This window comes from Pelophylax lessonae (genome assembly GCF_965119305.1).
Source record: "Pelophylax lessonae genome assembly, chromosome: 4".
Lineage (NCBI taxonomy): Eukaryota > Metazoa > Chordata > Amphibia > Anura > Ranidae > Pelophylax > Pelophylax lessonae.
Window position 1 is genome coordinate 297,531,680 of NC_138771.1, and position 22,438 is coordinate 297,554,117.

At 39.2% G+C, this 22,438-nt stretch overlaps 1 protein-coding gene across 1 annotated transcript in view; it reads right to left on the bottom strand.

Annotated features, from left to right (window-relative positions):
* Nucleotides 1-22,438, bottom strand: part of CFAP54 (cilia and flagella associated protein 54) — a 616,124-nt gene that overhangs the window by 82,595 nt on the left and 511,091 nt on the right. The window contains exons 57-61 of the mRNA XM_082253561.1: nt 21,336-21,450; nt 6,891-7,049; nt 5,565-5,673; nt 5,090-5,216; nt 3,571-3,669 (exon numbers count right to left, since the gene is read on the bottom strand). Coding sequence (XP_082109687.1) covers nt 3,571-3,669; nt 5,090-5,216; nt 5,565-5,673; nt 6,891-7,049; nt 21,336-21,450 — 609 coding nt within the window. The remainder of the gene's footprint in view (nt 1-3,570; nt 3,670-5,089; nt 5,217-5,564; nt 5,674-6,890; nt 7,050-21,335; nt 21,451-22,438) is intronic.

Genomic DNA, 22,438 nt, shown 5'->3' on the forward strand with positions numbered 1-22,438 from the left:
CTCAAAATGAACATAAATCAGTGATATTTTTAAGCAAAAATTTGAAAAGAGCTATAATCCATCAGATAAATAACTATTTAAATTAACATTAGACACCCTTTTTTTAAAAGTAACCCTAAAACAGAGGTGGCAGGGGTTCATTTAGAGGTATACCCAGCTCCCACACTTCACTTAAAATTGCTCACACAGGACCAGTTTCTTATCATAAAACGTGAACTATGATATACGTTTTTAATTTTTACAGCATCAGTCAATAGGCTGACCAAAATGGGTAGTTTTCCATATGTTGCTGCACAGGGAGCTCTCACGTGATTAAAGCCCAAGTTTACTTTAAATAAAATAAATAATAAGCACAATGACATAACTTTCCTTCAGTGAGATGTGTCCCTTGTACTGCTCTTCCCTCATTTAGCAGAAATCCACCTCCTCCTCCTCTGATGCCCCCAACCCTATTCGCCATAATCTTCTAGAACTGCGGGGGTTAACAGCACTAAGGGTGCTGTGAGAGGCACTCATCAAAATTGCCCAACTCTGCCCACAATTTCCACCCAGCTCCTCTATTCATAGACACTATATGAAAGCGTCTATGAATGAAACATGTTCTATGAATGGAGGATGGACGGATAATTGAAAGGTCCGCCCCCTCCATTTATAGATCATGTTTCATTTATGGAAGCTGTAATATGGCTTCTATGAATGAGAGAGCTGGGTGGCAAAGGCAGGCATAGTCAAGCATTCTTAGTGAGTGACCGTGATAGTTCCCTTGGTACTTTTAACTCCCACCAGTGGAGGAGGAAGATTTGTCCTAAACAAGGACAAAGAAGTACAAGTGACACATCTCACTAAAGGTAATTAATGTCCCTTGTGCTTATTCTTTCTTTATTAAAACATAGGCTTTTCGAGCCTATTTTGCACTAACAGTGGAACCCTCTTTAAAGGAAAAACATCCTTTTTTGTTTTTTGTTTTTAATTCAGTGTGTCCAACACTAAGGATTTTAGAAATCTTAATTTGTCCCCAGCTCTTTAGTGGTGTACACAGAGATTGAAAGACTGGTCACATCTCCCTTTATTCCTTATAGGGAGAATGAATTTTATTAAAATGAAAATCCTCCCAGTTCTATTATACAGCCTTAGGCACGCCCCAGAGTGGCTACCAAAATCCTTTTCTAAACTATTAGATTCACTCATAGGCTTCTTCTTATGGCAATCCCGACCATCTAGATTTAGCAGGAAAGTTTTCTGCAGACCTTGGACGCAAGGGGGCTTGGCTTGCCCAGACTTTCATACCTACTATTTGGCAGCCATGCTTACCCACGCTCATAACTGGCTTATCTCTGATGATACAAATGCCTCAGTAGTATTAGAAGCTGGGGACTCAGGATCCTATGAGACCCTTTGTAATCTCCTCTACAGGGGTCTTAGATTCTCTCACCCGCCCCTTACAGCTGCTATGAGGGCAGTTATTAAGGCCTGGCATGCCGTCATTACTAAACCCAATATAGTAAGGGGTCCCCATCAACTCCGCTTTGGTTCAATCCCATGCCACTAGAATTTAATTCCTTACCAGACCCCGGTCTTTAGGCTGGCTAAAGGAATCAGATACCTTTCAGATATTTGTGATGGGAGTGCACTATTTACATTTGATAGGTTGAAAGATAAATTTACACTGCCTAATGCATTCTTCTTCTGATTCCTGAAACTCCGACACGCCTGCATTACAATTTGGGTCCTCTTTGTTTAGATTGTAGAAGGATGATTTGATAGGTTGAAAGATAAATTTACACTGCCTAATGCATTCTTCTTCTGATTCCTGAAACTCCGACACGCCTGCATTACAATTTGGGTCCTCTTTGTTTAGATTGTAGAAGGATGATTTGGAGGCTCTCCTCCGGGATGACACTCTCAAAAAAACACTTTCTGTGATCTTTAAGTCACTACTTCCCTCCATTCATGTGGGACTAGATGCCCTGCTAACTGCGTGGCGTTTGAAGGGGCAGGACTAGGACAATGAAGACTGGGAAGATCTCTGGGACAGCCCATTTCAAGCTCTAATATCGACTAAAGACCGGCTGATCCCATATAAAATAGTGCACAGAATTTATTTTACACCACAGCGACTACATCATATATACCCTAATTCCTATTCTTGCTGTTGTAGATGCTCTAGTGAACCTGAAGACATGGATTTGCCCATGAATTTTGGGAGTGCCCTCACAGTAGTAGCTACTGGTGGGAAGTGACCCAGTTTATATCTACCCCGACTACTATACAGGTCCCTGTAAAAGTTGGTGTTTGCCTCCTGGGGTTAGTTGACTCTCTGGCTGTTATTAGGGCAATGCGTACTCTTTTGGGTCTCTAAATATTTTATGCCAGGAAGGCGATAGTGCTCAAGTGGAAATCAGACACTGCCCCTAATCTGCCATTCTGGAAGCGTTTAATCAATAAGGTTGTACCCCTATACAAAGCTACTTATTTATCCTGGGGTTGCCCTAGGAAATTTGAGAAGGTCTGGCACTTATGGACAGATTCAGAGTGTACAACAGATGATCAGTAGTCCACAGACTGAATTCATTCCCCCCTGATAATTTATTCCTCTGCAGGGACTCGCATTACATTTGTTCAGGTAGGATTCTAAACACGAGTTAATATTCTTTCCGATACATTATCCTGATGGTTGAGAGGGAACAGGAATCTCTTTATAATTCATCAAGCCTTGAAGTGATTTTATAAGAGAATGACAGAGCGAGGTGTATGGAAGGTGTGTTGTGTCTTTCTCCCTTTTTTTTTTTTGTTTGTTTTGTGTTCTATAATAGAAGGTGTTATTCGTTTTTCTCTTGTATTAATTGCCCAGGGAATGCCCAAAGGCTATGTTTTGTACCTATACATTTAAATTTTTCAATAAATTCAATGTGTAAAACAAACTAGAGCCATCTCCAAAAGTATGTCATTAATCATTTTTTTTATGCATAGCTCCCATGGCTTTAGACCCCAAAATCTGTAAAAAAAAAAAAAACTAACAAACAGTACAAAAAAAAAAAAAAAAAAAACATAGTAAAAATATATAGGTAAAGGGTATAATATAATTAGTAGTCAGTTAGCAAAAATGCAAATATTTTGAGCGGGTGGTAGATGCTTGCATTACTCATGGTTAAAAGTGAAAAAATAAAAAAAATTAGATGACATTATATGTATTATTGAAAAGCTATGAATCACAATAACAGCTGTGCATATAAAGTTTCCCACAGACAATAAGATACATTTATGTAACTTTGCTTCTCAGTCTACTGTTTTACATTGGCAGTAATTACTTATAAGATTACTGGACAGTACGTCAGTTGTGTGCTGTAAAATACCCCGCAATACCATTTAAAATATTTCCTATTCGGATAACCACTTGATACATACAGTACATAGTTATTCATGAATGCAAGTTACAAAATCACCTAAATCTACAATCACCCAAATCACAAAATCTAAGTATTTCCCAGATCATATTATTTAAACGCTAATAATTACCTTTCTTTGTATTAACATTTGCACAAAAGCATTTATACTAAAAACAAGAAGCACCTGTGTAGCAGTTCGTATTGCAATCCATGCCAGCATTCTGTAGAATTCCAATGGGCTCAATACTTTCTCCCCACCGTCTCTCGCCAGCACTTTAGCTGCCTGAAAGGTTCAGATTAAGATTACTAAATGATAAGCTAAAAACGTAGAAAAATGCCAGGTCATTTTTTAAGATATTCTTACAGTTTTAGAGTATATTCTGCTACCTTAACAACCACCACATTATCAACAACATCAAGGAGGAAAACTACTAAAACTTACCTAGGCTTTATAAAAAAAAAAAAAAAAACATTGTAAAGAGAAATTGTGACACACATAATGCAGTAATTCATGACAACCAATCAGATTTGTCATCCATACAGGTTAAAAAATAGACACTATAATTTTGCTAATGTTAGTAACATCTTAATTTTTCCCCTCTTTCAGTTTTTATAATGTAGCTCTTACATTTACATTTTACTGTTGCTGGGAAACCACTTAAAGTGTATCTATTACTAGAATGTTTTGATTTAATTGTGAACAGATTATGGAAGGATTACCGTCACTATTAGGCTCCATTCACACCTAGGCAATTTGAATCGAGGGCGGAATCGCCACAATTTTATCCCGTGATTCCACAATTGCGACAAAACCCAAGACGCGTTTGCGATGCTGTTATTCCTCACTGGCACCCTAAACGCGGTGCAATTTTGCCACAAATGTTACAATGTCCTGCGTTTTGCTGCAATTGTAAAATTGCAGGCAGAATCATGGTTATTCCACCTGCTATTCAAATTGCCTAGGTGTTCACACCTGAGCGATTTTCTGCTTGAAGCTTATAGCTCTAAAATGTTCAACAAGCCAAATCCCATTCATTTCAATGGCCCCTGTTCACATCTAAGCATTCTGTCATCTGAAGCAAAATGCCTGTCGCTCAAAAAAGTACATGAGCTTCTTTTTGGCAGATTACAAGCATTTTTGTCCCCATAGGCTTCAATAGAAAAACCTGACTTAAGCGTTTTATGAGCATTTAACGCTCAAACAGCAGCTCTCCACTCCTAATTTCCTCTCCATCTCCTCCCCCTAGTGCTTTCTATTGGCTAAACAAAAACACCTGAAGCTGTAATATACTTTACAATGCTTTAAAAATGTTTGTAAAAAGCTGCTAAAATGTTTTAAAAAAAATGCCTGAAAACGCTAGTAAATCGTTATGCTCAGGTGTAAATGGAGCCTAAGTTCTATTTCTGTCTATATCTTTGTTTTTAGTTGTGGATAGAAGATGGAAAGATTTCAACCCCCCTTTTTTTGCAATCTCTGCTCCACCAGTTAGACTTAGCATCTCTGTCTTGGTGACCATAGTCAATTTAGTAGAAAGTGAAGGGAAACCCAACATTTTACAGTTGTCACCAAAACAGGAGGTGAGGAAAAATTACACCGGTCTAAGAGATGAACTCTCACTTTATGTTGCTTCTTTAACATAAAATACTAAGACTACAACTAATAATATTAACAACAACATATATATATTTTTTACACAAATTACCTTTCCTTTTGATGTTGGAGTTTCTGGTGCTTTTGTGCTTTGAAGAGTTATAGTATTTTTGTTTGTATCCAGATTGGACATGTGAATATATATAAGAGCTATTTCCAAGTAAGCTTTTCTTATTAGGCTATAAGAGATATAAATAAATAGCTTTAAAGTTTGTATACAAAGTTATTACTAAAAAGGACTAGAAAATAGGTTATGCTATTCATATTGTTATAAGCAGCCGTAAATACTGCAATACAGGATTGCAAGTATCTGCAGTTAACAATTCACTGAAGATGAACAATTTCCTATTAGCTTAGTAGTGATTATACATTTCCTATAATTCAGTGAAAACTGTTATCAAAAACAATTTCCCAATTTCAGACCTGATCATTCTCAGAAAATAATTTCTATCTAGATGAAAGCATATACTTATCAGCATAGCCCAAAACGTGTCATTCAACCTACCAAAGCCCTGTGATTTTCTTACCTAAAGTTATGATCATAATTACTGCTCACATTTATAGCCTCAGAAAAGGATTTGATGGCTCTGGATTTTTCATGGTCTCCGAGGAGAAACATCAGGTGCTCGGTTTTACCTAAAATTAAGTTAAATTCAAAGAGACTATTCCAAAAACATCAAAAGTAATAAAAACAAAGTGATTTAAAAAAAAAAAGGAAATACATTTTTTTAAATAAATTTGATTAAAGAAGATTCAGTATATTTAGTTTTAGAACAGGCACATAATAGTATGCTATCCAAACAATAATAGGTGCCATCTTGAAGGAATTTGCGCAGACTGAATTCATAGGGGTTTAAAATGGACACAAACAACTAGCTGATGTTGGCAAAACCTTCACCTTGCCTTTCTTCCATTTTAATAAAGTAGTGTTTACCCTTTAATCTGACTATTGCTAGGAAATAGGTGACAGTGGGGTTTATTGGCAAAAGCTGGAGAGTGCAAAATCAGGCTCCCTTCTGCAAAGAAATCTCATCAGCTTCCAGGTTTTAGCCCTCGTTCACACAGAGGGTGGGTTTGAAATCGTTTGTATGATTTCAAACCTGCATATCAGTGCGAGTTGGGGGGCGATTTGACAGACATTTGTGCTGGTTCCTGCACAGATGTCTACCCAAAGTCGACAAAAGTAGTGCAAAAACTACTTTTGGGAATCGGTGCGGCGCCACAAAGTCGGCGTCGCACAGATTCAGATATGTGGGCGATAGGCTCCGATTTGGCATGGAATTTGACATGTCAACAGGTGCTTATTGTCAAAGCTTAATTGAACCAACTGGGGTTAGAAGATGATTGGTTCCTATACAGAAATGAGTCCGATTTTGTACTCTCCACCTTTAGTAAATAAACCTGTGTTGCTTGAGGCACTTTGATATAGAATATGATTTGCCTGCAATATAGGTGGAACACACTTACCCTACAAACATAGTGATCTAGATTATGGTACAATTATTCTTACTGATCATGTACACAGTTGTCACAGTACACAGTTGTCAGACTCATAAGTGTGCAAAATACACTATGCTTTTGGTTGCTTTGAGTTGCTTTGACTTGTTTTCAGTTGGTCAAGATATTGCTTTTAGCTGCACTGAGCTGCTTCTGATGAGTTTATAAATACATTTTAAATAATTAAAAAATAAAATTAAATATGAGCCCTTACTCATCCTTACACAGTTTAATGAAAATGTTAGCTATATAACAACATTCATACAGTATTATTCTGTCGGCCTTTTCTAATTTGATAGATAGTTAGGTGTTGCAGTATTTGGTTTGTATTCCCCTCAAAATCCCAAGATGTATACCTTTTAGGAAAAGCAATTCTGCTTCCAAGTCATATTCTCGAAATGAGGCCCCTCTACATACTTGTAAAGCTGTTTTGTATAGATTCAAACTTGGCAACAACTCAGACAGGTTAATAGATGATTCAGATGGAGAACACGCTTGGAGAGTCAACACTCGTCCTGAAGAAAACATGAATCAGTGATGTTAATAGACAGTTTTAAGATATCATTTACCACAAAACATATGCCAGTTAAAGTATGACCTTTGTTCCAAGGAGAGGTGCGTGTTGTTGCATATCTTTCATGCGCAATACAGACAGCAGCAATTCATAAATGCTGTTGGGGAACTCTGCTCAAGGATAGCAATGAGGAGCTAAAACTGTTATTTTGGATAGCACTAGGAATATATTAGTTGTTTAGTAAGCAGGCCGAAACCCCAGAGAGCATAGTTCCACTGGATTGAGGAAGGAAAGTTACACTGTATGTGTTGCCAAGTTTTTTATGCATAAACATAAAGAGATGGAAAACATAACATTTTAGAATAGTTACCAGAACAATAAATGAGGGGAAAAATCTCAACAAAGACATTTGTTCTATTACCAATTGAATGGGCAGCTGTGCCAATGTTTCATGCAGGAAAAAGGTTCCTGCACCATTTTTAAAATGCAGCGGCTGGGAAATCGCTGGAAATTTTCCAGCGGTACCCACACCTGCAAAACGTGCTGCATTTTTAGATGCGTGGGGTGCCATTTAGAATGAATGGCAGCCCCACGTGTTTCTATAGAGCAGCACATTTTGGCCACAGGTGGTTGTGGGAGTGGGAACAGATGCACCCGTAACCACCTGCAATAGTGTGAACCTAGCCTTACAATTTTCTGTACAATTTTCTTCAATTTGACCTTCTGCAATGTTGTACAAAGGCCTGCCTAATTGGATACAATTGAAAATGTTGTTTCGTTTTGGTAAATCTAAAAGAAAATTGTACAAGAAAATTGAACATGTAAGCAGTGGTGTATTTAGGTTTTGTGCTGCCCTAGGCCTGACTAAACTTGGGCACCCCTAATTTAAATATGACCCACCCCTTCCTGTAAAGGCCACACCCTTTCCTGTTTATGACCCACTCTGTCATCTGTAAACCACAGACCACAACCACAGTCTATCAGTTCCCATAAGTTCAGCTACATCAGTGCTCATCAGTGCAGCCTCATTACTGCCCATCAGTGCAGCATATCAGTACAGCCTCATCAGTGGACATCAGTACAGCCCCATCAGTGGCCACCAGTGTAGCCTCTCAGTGCAGCCTATCAGTGCATCATATCAGTGCCCATCAGTGCTGCCTTATCAGTGCAGCCCTATCAGTGCAGATTATCAGTCCTGCCTCATCAGTGGCCATCAGTGCAGTCTATTAGTGCCTCAGGGCAGCATATTAGTGCAGCCCCATCAGCTTTTTTGCTGCCCCCCAGCAAAGTGCTGCCCTAGGCCTGGGCCTTGTTGGCCTAGGCCAAGATACAGCACTGCATGTAAGGCCAGCCTTAGAGTGGAATTCCCTCTTTGAAGAGATTTCCTCTCATTTTCCGCTGCCATTTGCAGGACCGAGGGTAAAAGGAAATTTCCCTAAAGGGACAGAAGAGGAAAATACAACACTGCATGAAGCTATTTTCTTTGTGATACACTGGGAAGCAAAGGAAACATTTTCCTAAATGCTAGTGAGTAGTGAGCAATTTACAATGTATATCATAGTTGTCAAAAAGCAGAAATCCCCTCTCGGATATTTGTGACCTGAAATAGTGTTTTATTGGAAGATTTACTTTCACCTCCTGGTCAAGTGACAACCACATTTTTGATATTCCATCATTTTCTATGCTGCTAATTTTACATCACTTTCTAGTACCAATAAACTTGACCCTTCCTCACTCCATTCAAAACTAGAAAAAACTTTTCCCCTTTACATACCCTTTAAGGGAATATCATTACCTTGTACTGTAGAACATTTTAAAGGGTTTCTGTTACAATGCAAAACTACTCTGTATCTAAGCTATCACTGAAGTAGTAATTCAATGATTCATTTGCAGCACACAAGGTACACCATTAAAGCCTAGTGACACAAGTGATTTGCTTCATGAAAGTGACCCTTTAGGATCACAGAGATTTAGCACAAAGCGTACTTTCTGTGCCCTCCCCTACCATTGACATGCCAAGAAAGAGTGATTTTTCTAATTGTGTATGACTGTTACTGCCAGGAAAATATCATAAATGGCAGGTGTCTTTTTTTTTTATGGAAAGGGTTGTTTATCCTAAATTGCACATTACTTGGTCTGTTTAGATTGCTCAGTGGTCTTCTTTAAATGTAAGAAAACAGATTAAACAAGCAGCCATAAACATTATTTATAGTTCCAGCCTAGTCTGGCCTTCTCTGCAATAAACTTAACTGAAAAGAAGCTCATAAGACATTGACAAAAGAAAACTCAGACCAGTGAATAGCACACGGCTGTCTAGCACAAAACAAAAGCTGGTACTGGATGTCTGCCCAGATGACATATATTTTATATTACTGATGTAAAAACAAACCACTGGTAATTAAATAGCAACCATTTTCAATTACTGCTGCTGTGTCCAAAACTAAAGGTTGTATATTATGTTGATAACCGCTGCAAGCTTAGGCAATATCACTGAAGAAAGAAAACCAAGTCTAACTTTTCCTACTCATCACAAAATGAAGATCCAGTGATGTCTATGGAACTGAGAAAATACTAGGTCATAATGTTGAAGCAATATTAATATTTTATATTCTACTTTTATAGTGTTGGTATGTCATCCCTGGAGGGTAAGCAAATGTGACCGGGATGGCCATATTTAACATTTGTTGAATGTAGCCTGAAGTTCACTATTTATCATCTATGCCATAAACCATGATATGTGTGGATAGGAGGCTTGGCTGCAGGGTACACACTTTAGACTATGCCAGAGGCTGTAAACCTTGCTTGCCCATTGGCAAGAATATTAGTGAGTTTTCTTAGATAGGTTGTATGACCTGCTATGATGAAGAGGTCACGGAGATGGAGGATGGGGGCTGCAGAAGTTTTCAAAACTACATTACCATTTTGAAAGTTAGATATGTAGCCACAGTCTCCCTCACTCTATATTTTTTATATATTTTTTATATATATATATATATATATATATATATATATATATATATATATATACAGTATATATATATATACACACACAGTACACACACATATACAGTATCTCACAAAAGTGAGTACACCCCTCACAGTTTTGTAAATATCTTATTATATCTTTCCATGTGTTAACACTGAAGAAATGACACTTTGCTACAATGTAAAGTAGTGAGTGTACAGCTTGTATAACAGTGTAAATTTGCTGTCCCCTCAAAATAACTCAACACACAGCCATTAATGTCTAAACCGCTGGCAGCTAAAGGGAGTACACCCCTAATGGAAAATGTCCATATTGAACCCAATTAGCCTTTTTCTCTCCCTGGTGTCATGTGACTTGTTAGTGTTACAAGGTCTCAGGTGTGAATGGGGAGCAGGTGTGTTAAATTTGGCCTTATCGCTCTCACTCTCTCATACTGGTCACTATAAGTTCAACATGGCACCTCATGGCAAAGAACTCTCTGAGGATCTGAAAAAAAGAATTGTTGCTCTACATAAATATAGCCTAGGCAATAAGAAGATTGCCAAGACCCTGAAACCGGGCTGCAGCATGGTGGCCAAGACCATACAGCAGTTTAACAGGACAGGTTTCACTCAGAACAGGCCTCGCCATGGTCGACCAAAGAGGTTGAGTGCATGTGATCAGCGTCATATCCAGAGGTTGTCTTTAGGAAATAGATGTATGAGTGCTGCCAGCATTGCAGCAGAGGTTGAAGGGGTAGGGGGTCAGCCTGTCAGTGCTAAGACCATACGCCACACACTGCATCAAATTGGTCTGCATGGCTGTCTTCCCAGAAGGAAGCCTCTTCTAAAGATGATGGACAAGAAAGCCCGCAAACAGTTTGCTTAAGACAAGCAGACTAAGAACATGGATTACTGGAGCCATGTCCTGTGGTCTGATGAGACCAAGATAAACTTATTTGGTTCAGATGGTGTCAAGCGTGTGTGGCGGCAACCAGGTGAGGAGTAGCAAGAAAAGTGTGTCTTGCCTACAGTCAAGTCAGTGGTGGGAGTGTCATGGTCTGGGGCTGCATGAGTGCTGCTGGGACTGGGGAGCTACAGTTCAGTGCGGGAACCATGAATGTCAACATGTACTGCGACATACTGAAGCAGAGCATGATCACCTCCCTTCAGAGACTGGGCCACAGGGCAGTATTCCAGCATGATAACCCCAAATACACCTCCAAGATGACCACTGCCTTGCTAAAGAAGCTGAAGGTAAAGCTGATGGACTGGGCAAGCATGTCTCCAGACCTAAACCCTATTGAGCATCTGTGGGTCATCCTCAAACTGAAAGGGGAGGAGCACAAGGTCTCTAACATCCACCAGCTCTGTGATGTCGTCATGGAGGAGTGGAAGAGGACTCCAGTGGCAACCTGTGAAGTTTTGTCATGTCTCTCATCTCAAGTCCCAACCCTCTCTTTTTTTCTACTCTTCATCATAGCAGATCATACAATCTATCTAAGAAAACTCACTAACTGTCTTGCCATATATATATGTATATATACACACACACACAGTATCTCACAAAAGTAAATACACCCCTCACATTTTTTCACATTTCATGTGACAACACTGAAGAAATTACACTTTGCTACAATGTAAAGTAGTGAGTGTATAGCTTGTATAACAGTGTAAATTTGCTGCCCACTTAAACTAACTCAAAACAGAGCCATTAATGTCTAAACCGCTGGCAACAAAAGTGAGTACACTCCTAGTGAAAATGTCCAAATGGAGCCCAAAGTGTCAATATTTTGTGTGGCCACCATTATTTTCCAGCACTGCCTTAACCCTCTTGGGCATGTAGTTCACCAGAGCTTCAAAGGTTGCCACTGTAGTCCTCTTCAACTCCTTTATGATGACATCACAGAGCTGGTGGATGTTAGAGACCTTGTGTGCCTCCACCTTCTGTTTGAGGATGCCCCACAGATGCTCAATAGGGTTTAGGTCTAAAAAAATGCTTGGCAAGTCCATCACATTTACCCACAGCTACTTTGGCAAGGCAGTGGTTGTCTTGGAGGTGTGTTTGTGGTCATTATCATGTTGGAATACTGCCCTGCTGCGCAGTCTCCAAAAGGAGGGGATCATGCTCTGTTTCAGTATGTCACAGTACATGTTGGCATTCATGGTTCCCTCAATGAATTGTAGCTCCCCAGTGTCGGCAGCACTCATGCAGCCCCAGACCATGACACTCCCACCACCATGCTTGACTGTAGGCAAGACACACTTGTCTTTGTACTCCTCACCTGGTTGCCACCACACTTGATTGACGCCATCTGAACTAAATAAGTTTACCTTGGTCTCATTAGACTACAGGACATGGTTTCAGTAATCCATTCCTTAGTCTGCTTGCCTTCAGCAAACTGTTTGTGGGCTTTCTTGGGCATCATCTTTAGAAGAGGCTTCTTTCTGGGACGACAGCCATGCAGACCATTTTGATGCAGTGTGCGGCGTATAATCTGAGCACTGACAGGCTGACCCCCCCAAGCCTTTAACCTCTGCAGCAATGCTGGCAGCACTCATACATCTATTTCCCAAAGATAACCTCTGGATAGGACGCTGAGCATGTGCACTCAACTTCTTTGGTCAACCATGGCGAGGCCTGTTCTGAGTGGAACCTGTCCTGTTAAACCGCTGTATGGTCTTGGCCACTGTGCTGCAGCTCAGTTCAAGGGTCTTGGAAATCTTCTTATAGCCTAAGTCATCTTTATGTATAGCAACAATACTTTTTTTCAGATCCTCAGAGAGTTCTTTGCCATGAGGTGCCATGCTGAACTTCCAGTGACCAGTATGAATGAGAGCGATAACACCAAATTTAGCACACCTGCTCCCCATTCACACCTGAGACCTTGTAACACTAACTAGTCATAGGACACCGGGAAAGGAAAGTGGCTAATTGGGACCAATTTGGACATTTTCACTTAGGGGTGTACTCACTTTGCTTGCCAGTGGTTTAGACATTTAAGGCTGTGTGTTGAGTTATTTTGAGGGGGACAGCAAATCTACTCTGTTATACAAGCTGTACACTGACTACTTTACATTGTAGCAAAGTGTAACTTCTTCAGTGTTGTCACGTGAAAAGATATAATAAAATATTTCCAAAAATGCGAGGGGTGTACTCACTTTTGTGAGATACTGTATATATATATATATATATATATATATATATATATACATATATATATATATATATATATATATATATATATATATATACATATATATATATATATATATATATATATATATATATATATATATATGTATATATATATACACTGTTTTAATTGTAGAATTAGTAATTTAGTACATCCAGTCTTGTGATTTCGTACATCTTTTTATCTTTTAGCTGCAGATTTAGGCAGGCAGCACATTTATCATTATCATCAACTCTGTCCAATTAGCAAGCAAGTGATCCAGTAATCAGTAAAGTTGAATCAAGAAATCAGAAACCACCTAAACTCTCATCCCAACCTTAGTCAGGTGAGAGATATATATTTATGGGAATTTCAATATGCCTTTCAGAGAAAACTCAATGCATATGCTATATTTTACAAATATAATATATTTACTAAAAAAAACATCAGATGAACGCATGGGATTCATTTATTTAAAGTCATCATAAAATTTGGCCATCTTTACACATTGGAATACAGTAGACTTTCATGTATACAGCTGTCCCACTTGAGGCATGAAGGATCAACAGGTTTCATAATGAACTTACTTTGCATACAAGTAAGATGAACTATTTATAAAAAATAAATATTTTACATGAATATACTTTATAAATCAATGCATCACAGAAAAAGAGAAAATCATAAACATACTAATGTATTCAAAAATATACAGTATTTACTGTACATGTATAACTCCCAATTAGACAGAACATGAAAAAAAAAAAACACCTTTTGATATGGTTCTAAAAATAAAAAAAGAAGAAGAAGAAAAGGAACGCAATACACAAAGATGCCTGTAATCTGAGTGAGTATTACAGGCATGGAGGCAGTAACAAGAGTATGCTTTGATTATTATATTACACCAGTTGACTGGATAAATATATTTTTATGGAGTTTGCATGTTCTCCCTGTGTCTGTGTGTGTTTCCTCTGGGTACTCCAGTTTCCTGTCAGAGGCGGGAGAGAGAGAGACCCGCTGAGAGCTGTCAGAGGCAGGAGAGAGAGACCCGCTGAGAGCTGTCAGAGGCAGGAGAGAGAGACACGCTGAGAGCTGTCAGAGGCGGGAGAAAGAGAGACACGCTGAGAGCTGTCAGAGGCGGGAGAGAGAGAGACCCGCTGAGAGCTGTCAGAGGCAGGAGAGAGAGACATGCTGAGAGCTGTCAGAGGCGGGAGAAAGAGAGACACGCTGAGAGCTGTCAGAGGCGGGAGAGAGAGAGACCCGCTGAGAGCTGTCAGAGGTGGGAGAGAGAGACACACTGATAGCTGTGAGAGACAGGAGATAGAGACACTCTGAGAGCTGTCAGAGGCAGGAGAGAGAGAGAGAGAGACACGCTGTGAACTGTCAGAGGCGGGAGAGAGAGACACACTGAGAGCTGTCAGAGGTGGGAGAGAAAGACACGCTGAGAGCAGGATGCATATTGGAGTGAGTGAATAACCAGGTGGAAAAACGCTGACCTGACTGGGAGAAGCGGTGGGAACAAGGCCCGCGAGTCGCACGGCTGACCAGGAGAAGCGGCAAGGACCAGCTGATCAGGAGAGGCAGCGGGCGCCTGGGAATGTGATAGTTAGACCGGGAGAGGCAGCAGGCACAGGACTGGTGAAAGACAGGCTGACGGAGGGAGTCTACTGGAAGTACCTTCGTAACTGAGAGCACCTTTAGTACCTGGGAGTGCTGAGAGTCTGGAGCAACAGAGTACCTGGGAGTATTTTAGTACCTCTAGTATCTGAAGTATCAGAGTAACTGGAAGAACCATAAGTACCTGGGAGTACCATTAGTTACGTTTAGTACCTGGGAGTACCTCTAGTAATTGGTAGTGACTAGAGTACTCACTCCGCGTTCGATTTTAAAGAACAAAAATAAAAGGTGGAAACACAGACGTGAAGCATCTCATAAAAGTGTGAATTTCAGCTCACCTGTTACATCTGATTTTCCATCTGAAATAGTAGATGGCGGGGGGAGCTGAATCTACTCCAGATTCGAGAAGCTCAGTAAGCTCTGTTTTTTCACAGGATGATGGTGCCAGTGAAACATCAAAAAACAATCCACCCCTAAGCTACTTCAAGCATCCACGGACAGCAAAAAACAAAACAAAAAAAAAAGACACAGAGGAGGCAGGCAAAAGAGAAGTAAAAAGATACCCCATTCGGAAGAAGACCCATGAGAAATGACTATAGACAGTCAGATTTTGCTGGCTACCAACGTTGTCAATATGTCAGATCTTCCTCTTACTGATTCTGATCTTTCCTTGCTATCAAGGGGCCTGTCTTTTGCCCCAACTTTTCACTTCAATGTCTTTTCTACCTTTCTCGAGATCAATAAATTTATTCGAAATATATTATTAAAAAAAAAATTCCTTAATGAGATTGAGAATGGTAGCAGCAAGACAAATGCTACACTAGAATTTAGGCAAGATGAGGTGGTGTTTACATATAGCTCTGATAACAATAGTTTCACTTCTTTTCAGGATTTATCCACTAGAGTGACGCTGGGTGCCGAGAGTGACGCTGGGTGCCGAGAGTGACGTGAGGTGCTGAGAGTAATGTGGTGGGCTGAGCGTGACTGTGAGGAACTTGGAGTAGCTTTAGAGCCAGGAGAGCTTGGAGTAGTGTAGAGTACCAAGAGCAAGTCTTTCCTTATAATCCCCACTAGAATAGCAGGGAAAATGTCCAACAGGATTGGTGATGCCACTTAGTGCACATCTTGCTCTATGTAAGCTTTCCTTGAAGTGCCAATCGAGGGCGAATACTGCTGTGCGAGATGTCAGCTAGTTGTTTCTCTGAAAGCCCAGATCCTGAATCTAGAAATCAAGGTGGCAACACTGAGAAGCATAAACAACCTGGAAAGGAGTTTGGACATTACCCAGCAGGTGCTTGTGGGGGCAAGTGCAGGTACAGGTAGATAGCTGGGTGACAGATAGAAGGAGGGGTAAAGAGAAGAGTGCTAGGGAGGCCAGTCCAGAGTTGGTACACCCCAACAAATATGTCAAGTTGCATGATGTTGGGGATATCAGCTCAGGGGTGGCAGTGCTGGAGCAGGTGCCTTCCCCTAGCTGCCAGGGGAGTGACTGCTCCAGTAAGGCGGGGGCCAGAGATATAGGAAAGGATAGATAGGTACTGGTAGTAGGGGGACTCAGTTATTAGAAGGAGAGAGAGGGCAATCTGTGACAAAGACTTAGGTCGCCGAACAGTATTCTATTTACCGGATGCTCAGGTTCAGCATATTGCGGATCAGGTGGACAGATTATTGGATGGGGCTGGTGAGGACCCAGCTGTCATAGTACATGTTGGCACCAATGACAAAGTAAGGGGAAGGTGGAGAGTCCTAAAAAATGATTTCAGGGACTTAGGGAATAGATTGAAGAGAAGGACCTCCAAGGTGGTTTTCTCAGAAATACTACCTGTGCCTCAAGTCACACCATGAGCAAGTGGCTGAGGAACTGGTGTAGGAAGAAAGGGTTTGGGTTCCTGGAGAACTGGGCTGACTTCTCAATTTATTACTGGCTCATTAGTAAGGACGGGTTGCACCTTAACCCTCCTCTTATGTTAGAATTCTGTTACTATCCATGATGTTAGGGTCAGTTTTGACCCGTGTTTTAAATCAGCCATAAAATACCCTCTGAATAATTACTTATCATCAAATTTGTTTCTTACCTCTTGGTTACCTTGTTAGGCTTCTTTATCCTTGAAAAGATTGGTTTTAATATTTTTGGTGTGACCCCTAGACCTTTCTTTTGATAGCATACCTCTCATTGTCAAATTTAAAAAATGGTAAAATAAAGTCAGCAACTCTGAAATGAATTTGTCCTATGTTTCTTCACTTTATTTAGAGAAGCAGACAAGCAGGAAAAGAGATAGGCCCCTCCCTAACTACAGCTCACAGGGTTGAGAGGTGATTGGCTGTCAGTGTTACTAAGCAGAGAGAGTGTTTATGATTTCAGTTTTGGAACTTATTAGTGTCCTAAAATCCTATATTATAACTGGGTCAGAATTGACCCTAACACCATGAACGTCTTAATTTTCACCACAGTATTTTATAATTTAGTGAAAAGGATTATTTTTCTATTACATTGTTTAAATAGAGGTTCCTGACAAAGTAAAAAAATCTTGATGCAATAAACAAATTTATGTGATACTTATAGACATTCAAAACCTGAAAACGGGTCAGTTTTGACCCTAACACAAGAGGAGGGTTAATGGGGATGGTGCAGCTCTATTGGGAAGAAAGATGGCCACAAAGTTGGAGGGGTTTTAAACTAGGTGTTGTGGGGGGGGGAGGACAGAAGGACAGGGAAGGTAGAAGGGGGAGGGGTGTGTCTATATATCAAAAATGATGTAAGGGTGATAGAGAGGAATGGCAGTGTGAATGGGACGAGGGGGGACGTGGAATCCGTGTGGGTAGAACTCCATAGAAGTAAGAAGAAGAAAGAAGTAAAAGAAGTAAGTGAGAAATTACTAGTAGGGGTATGTTACAGACCCCCCCCCCCCCCAAACTTAGGAAGGAGGAGGAGAAGGAGCTGGATCTCCTATCACAGTTAGAAATGGCAGAAAGGCATGGAAATGTCATCATAATGGGGGACTTCCATTATCCAGATATTGACTGGGCAGAAGGGACAGCTCACTCATTAAAGGCCCGACATCTAATGAATGTCTTACAGGACAACTTCATGTCTCAATTGGCGGATTCCCCGACTAGAAAGAGTGCATTGCTAGATGTATTAATTACAAATAATCCAAGTCAGATCTCAGGTGTGGCAATACAGGACAACTTGGGATCTAGCGGTCACAGGATGATCACATTGAGCATAAATTATAGAAAAAGTAGGCATGAGGGTAGCACAAGAACTCTAAATTTCAAACAAGCAAACTTTTCTGAACTGTGCTCAATACTACAAGACATCAATTGGGATGAAATTCTAGAAACATTTAACACGGAAGAAAACTGGGAATGCTTTAGGAACATATTAAACAAAGGTATCACACAGTGCATTCCAATGGGCAATAAATATAGAAGAGCAAAAGTTAAACCTGGGTGGGTAAATCGTAACGTAAAAAGTCTTATTAAAGAGAAAAAAATTGCCTTTAAAAAGTATAAAGCGAAGGGGGCATTGTCCGTATTCCAACACTACAAGGAATGCAATAAGAAGTGTAGGAATCAGGGTGGCAAAAACAGACTACAAGAGACACATAGCAGAGAAGAGTAAAAAAAATCCCAAGAGATGTTTTAGATATATTAACAGTAAAAATTAAAAAATAAATAAATATGTTCCTTTTTTTTTAGAACCGTATCAATGGGATAGAATATAAACCCATAAGCTACTGTTACAAGTATTTTTGTTTTGGGGTACGTTTTTAAGGACAAGCACCCTAGTTCATTAAACTCTTGATGGAACATGGAAGTTACAGTCCTCCATTTTGTGCCAAAACAGGTTGGAACTTTGACATAATTGGTGTCGCTTTGTCATATGTATTTGGTGTCGCTTTGTCATATGTATTTGTACATTTTAAAGGCAGAAAGTCTTCTTCCTCTTTATAGTATGCGCTGGAGTTGGTCATTAAATAAAATATAAATGTCAGTGCACTCTCGGTAGGGTTCCTTAGAATCATTGCAGCAGCTGAGAGCCTCATTTTTAAAATCAGTGCTAAACAATTTTTTAATTTTAGTGCTGATTTTAAATGTGGTGTCGGTCAGTGCCTTTCTCTTTATATCCCTTCTGCATGTTGGGATCTACTTGGCCAGGGACAAAGGGAGATAGTGTTTTTTTTCCCATCCTTGTTCTGTCTATTTGGGAGGTAATTAGTCTAAATTTTTGAATACATTAGTATGTTTATGATTTTCTCTTCATGTGTGATCTTTTGGTATTATTATTATTATTATAATACAGGATTTATATAGCGCCAACAATTTACGCAGAGCTTTACAATAAAAAGGGAGAAAGCACAATTTAAAATACAGTTCAATACAAAAGGAATAGGAGGACCCTGCTCATGGAGCCTACAATCTAAAAGGTATTGATCATATAGAATAATCATGTAAAATATTTATTTTGTAGAAATTGTTTATCTTACATGTATTTGCTAGGCGTGGATCCCGAGGAAGTTAGTTAATTGTGACACTCAATGATCCTTCCTGCCTCATGTGGGACTGCTGCATACATGATGGTCTACTGTACTCCAATGTTTGAAGATGGTCATAGTTTCTTATGATTTTAAGTAAATGAATGCCCTGCTTTTATTTGTTTTTTGGTTTTTTTTAATAAAGATATTATTTTTGTAAAATATATACATTGCATTTTCTCTGGAAGGTACATTGAAAGTCCCATATATATATATTTATCTCACTTGACTAAGATTGGGATGAGAAATTAAGTGGTTTCTAGTATCAAAAGGGATGGTGCCGACAGAGGGATATGAGTGATGAGACGAGCCCACCTCCATTAATATTTGAGCCAAGAAATCACTGAAGATGAAGATTGATCTTCCTTGATGTACAATATGGAAGAGGTGAATAAATCACAAGAGTGGCTAAACAAAATCACAAATCCTTTGGCAGGTAAAAAGAAAAGACAACGGGATGCTGGGAATTCCAGTTTCAAAATGTTGTACTTTTGTAATCATCTCGTAGTGAACACTTTACAGTATATGTAATGTGACCATAACTATCACATGATCCTTACATTCCTTAGGGGCACATTTTAAACTAAAAACAGAGGACCTGATATGTAGTAGAGAAAGGTAAGTGAACATGTAAACCATACAAATCTTAGGAGAATAGTGGATACTATGGCAGATGATTTGGGTGCTGGATTGGGGATCATGAATATGTATGTGACAGTGTTTAGAGCAGGTTCTCATTTATCCTGGTCATAGTATAGTTAGAAGTAGTCACATTCAACTTCACTTGCTGAAGACATTTCACCACTCATGCAAGTAGCTTTCCAATTTTTTAGAAACCAAAGAAGAACAGAGAAAGCTACTTGAATAAGTGGAGAAACATCTTCAACATTACAGAAAAAGTTAATTTGAAATGGATTAACTACTATAAGCTATGGTTGGGGAGGTTGCCCTTTACTAAGCTACTAAGCATGAACAGGACAGTGATTCAACCAGCTAATGATATTCCTTATTATAAAAAATAAATAGTATATTTACCTAGTGATAGTAAAAAAAAAAAAAAAAAAGTTTTGGAAAATAATGGTGAGGAGTTAGACCATGTAACAAACTCAGTTTTTTTTTGTCAAATTGTTTCATCAATAAGAATAATATAATCTTCTCTATTTGTCCTGGGGACCACTGTCACTGAAAGTGAGGGAAAATCAAAATTTCTGAGTTGCTACCAAAATAGTAACCAACAAGCAATAGAGGAGTTCTGGTGATAACTGTCTGAGAGGGCATTTTTGTCTACATTTAGAAAGATTTTCTACAAGTTCCTGTTGAGTCTACAGGACAGGAAATTAATGGGTATATTATCTGTGATGAGACACAAATGGCAAACAAAACCTGACAGGTGTTTAACCATTCCCTACCGTATTTACAGAAAAAAAAATTGCTTTTAAATACTTTGAATACAACTGTGATTAATAAAAAAAAAAAAACTGCAGATTTAACTCAAACGAAAACAATCCATATCTCCTGCTGCAATTCTACAAACTAAGAATTTGGTGTACAATCCTACTGCCTAGGGTTAGGAAACAAAAACCTTAAAGTAGAATATTTGCAAATTATAAAAGCATCATACCGAATTCATAACTTCACATTAGAGAAAAACGAATGATAACAATCCCTCAGCCTCCAATACTTTTCAAAAAGGCAAAAAGAGGGAAATAGCTAGAAAAATAGATACATTAGACAGATAATTGGTCATGTGTTTATTTCTTTGCTCCTTCTACTGCCCCACACAATTGTCCCAATGTATGAATAAAATCAGCACATTGATCTACAAGCGTACAGAGAAGCCCATCTCATAATCAATATGATGCCAAGACAATTATATCTTTTTTTATATGAAGTCGACAATGTGCTTTGTAAATTATATAAAATACTTAATAAAACAACAATGAAGGCAAAGCACAGATTCAGGGAATACAAGCTAGCTGTTTTGCTTATACTTACCAATCCTCATTCTTATTTTAGCCAGTAGAAGCATGTGTGGCAAGTAGATATTCTTGAAAGGTGGCAGGAATGGAGCTGATATATCATCCTCTGTGGTTTCTCCAAGACAAGAAAGCTGCACATAGAATATATTATTTACACATTAAATAATATACTTAATATAAAAAAAGCCCACTGGTACTGATCAGGTGTCTCAATTTCCATACTCCCAGCACAATCTGCATCGTCTCACTCCCCTTACGTAACATAACTCTTTGCTGATAAAGGTCTGGAAATTCTTAAATTATCTGTAAACATCTTTTGTATATGTACTATCCGTATTTCTTCCACCTCACTGACCCTTTCTCCCAGTGCCCCACTGTGGTTTAACCCTTAACCCAAGAAATTTTAAAGATTAGCGGATGGCTTTCACAATTTTATAGATTAGCGGATGGCAAACTATGAGGTGAAATACATGCATTGCTTTTATACTAGTAATACTCTTAAATCATTTGAAGAGCAGGAGTTTGCTGTCCCCTTAACCTGGAAATATTGCTGTATACAATTTAGGAACAACTACACTATTTAAAGCTGAACGCCCGGCAGATATAAAAGACGTGTTGTTAATTAATCTATGTATTTATTAGTAAATAAATAAATGCATTTCAATACATCTTGTTTCGGTACTGAAAGTTATGGGATATTGCAGAGCAGCAGCACTTCCTCTGTATTAGTTGGCTTTGGGTGCCAGGGAGTGCAATACTTTTTTTTAACATATTGCAGTTTTTTAATCAATAAAAAATGGTGGGATTACCAGGGGCCACTGGTTAACTGACAGCTGTCATTTCACAGAAAGGGGAAGGGATGTTTTACATCCATTCCTTTCCCCTAGCTCCTAATCTGCATTAGTGTCTCCACTGTTTCCTCTCTTTATCTGTTATATAAATGTGTACTCTCAAGAGCAATGTGTAAAGGGCATAGCGGCCCCCGCTCCCACTTCCCCCATATGGACTACACCCATGGAGGATATGCCACTTACGTAGTCATGAAGTCAATGGGCCAAACATGTGACGCATGTTAGAGTTCTAGAGTTGGTATTTGTAATTGCTTTACTTTGCGCAGGT